Here is a 1479-nt window from a genome sequence, read left to right as displayed (position 1 = left end):
TGCTCAGCGGAAAACAGCCATGAGCCAAGCGGCCAGGATACCAGCTGATACAGACCCGGACTCGCCCGCTCCTCGCCTGTCCGGTGAGCACAAACGGTCACAGGCCGCAAGACACACCCCCCACCCAGCCTTCCCGCCGTTACCTGGGGTGGGGCGCGTACACGACTCACCGCCACCTTAATGTCCAGCTTCCGGCGTCGGCACGTTCGTCCCGCCCACTGCACTCTCATTGGAAACAATTTCTGCAGACCTCCCCTCCGCTGGAGCAAGTGGGCTCATCCATATCCGGGGAATCTACCCTGCGTGGTGACTCACGCCTGTAATTCTAGCGCTAGAGAGGCTGAGGCCGGAGGACTGCTGTGAGTTCGAGAGCAGCCTGGGCTACACACTGAGTTCCAGGTGAGTCTCAACTACATAGTGAGAACCTGAGTTAAAAACAAAAGGGGGGGGTCTGAAAAATAAGGGTGGGTCACGTGATGCCGAGGTAAGCAGGTCTGGAGTTAGCAGGTAGGGTGAACTGGATGAGGATCTGACAGGATCACAGCTACAGGAAGATGGACAGTGAGGTACAGAGAGATGGAAGGAGCTTGGATTTGATTGACGATGCTTGGCGGGAAGACAAGCTGCCTTATGAGGATGTTGCAATACCACTGAATGAACTTCCTGAACCTGAACAAGACAACCGTGGCACCGCAGAATCTGTGAAGGTGCAGGAAATGAAGTGGACAGACTTTGCCTTACAGTACCTTCACGAGAAGGTCCCTCCCATCAGAAACTGATTATCAGCTTCTTTCTCATGGCTGGATCTTTCAAAAATAAATTGATACATAGCCCCCCAAAAAACAAAAAAATACACTGATACAAAATGTTTTTCAGTTTCCTAATTCAGATCTCTCAATAATTAAATCAACACTCAAAAATGTACACCCAACCTGGTTTATAGCACAGTGCAAATATTCAGAATGAGAAACCCAGATTTCTCAGGAATACAGAATATTTGGTTCTTTATACCTAAAATATATTAATTCACTTTCTTGTATTTGATTAAATATTTGCCTTTAACTCTGAAAAAAAATCAGGAGCAAAGGCAGAGTAAAAAAGATTTTTAAAAAGCCAAGTATGTTGTACCATAATAGGAAATATGTCTTGAGAGAATTTTAGGGATTGTCCAGACTCTACCCATCACAGGATCAAGAGTGTAAATTGTAAACTCCTTTGAAATACTTTGCTTTGAGAAGAGAGCCCCAGGGAACCCTGTTTATTCAGGTCTGTGTAGGGGTGTATTCTCCCACGTTCAAACATCCAGGCGCTCAGAGGCCACTTCAACCTTGGTCCAAGGAGTCCTGGCTACTGCTTGTGTTGATGGCAGGCCTTGATATTGTTCACATGATGCTAGTTTTGCAGGCATGCATAATGCAAGAGTTATGTGGTCAGAAAGGATTTCACCCAGATATGAAAGAGGTCTAAGAAGTTAGGCAT

At 46.6% G+C, this 1479-nt stretch overlaps 1 protein-coding gene across 1 annotated transcript; it reads left to right on the top strand.

Annotated features, from left to right (window-relative positions):
• Nucleotides 1-554: 554 nt before the first annotated feature.
• Nucleotides 555-779, top strand: LOC104872135 (anaphase-promoting complex subunit 13-like). Its single transcript, XM_033757098.1, has one exon. The coding sequence runs from the start codon at nt 555-557 to the stop codon at nt 777-779; it is 225 nt and encodes a 74-aa protein (XP_033612989.1).
• Nucleotides 780-1479: the final 700 nt, after the last annotated feature.

The sequence above is a fragment of the Fukomys damarensis genome, unplaced genomic scaffold (assembly GCF_012274545.1).
Source record: "Fukomys damarensis isolate Sample0158 unplaced genomic scaffold, DMR_v1.0_HiC HiC_scaffold_28, whole genome shotgun sequence".
NCBI classification, from domain to species: Eukaryota; Metazoa; Chordata; class Mammalia; order Rodentia; family Bathyergidae; genus Fukomys; species Fukomys damarensis.
The sequence above is the reverse complement of the archived record's forward strand: the minus strand, read 5'-3'. Positions and strand labels throughout refer to the sequence as shown.

What these genes read in the sequence shown, in the direction of transcription:
- LOC104872135 (XM_033757098.1), top strand. Translation starts at nt 555, where the DNA reads ATGGACAGTGAGGTACAGAGAGATGGAAGGAGCTTGGATTTGATTGAC.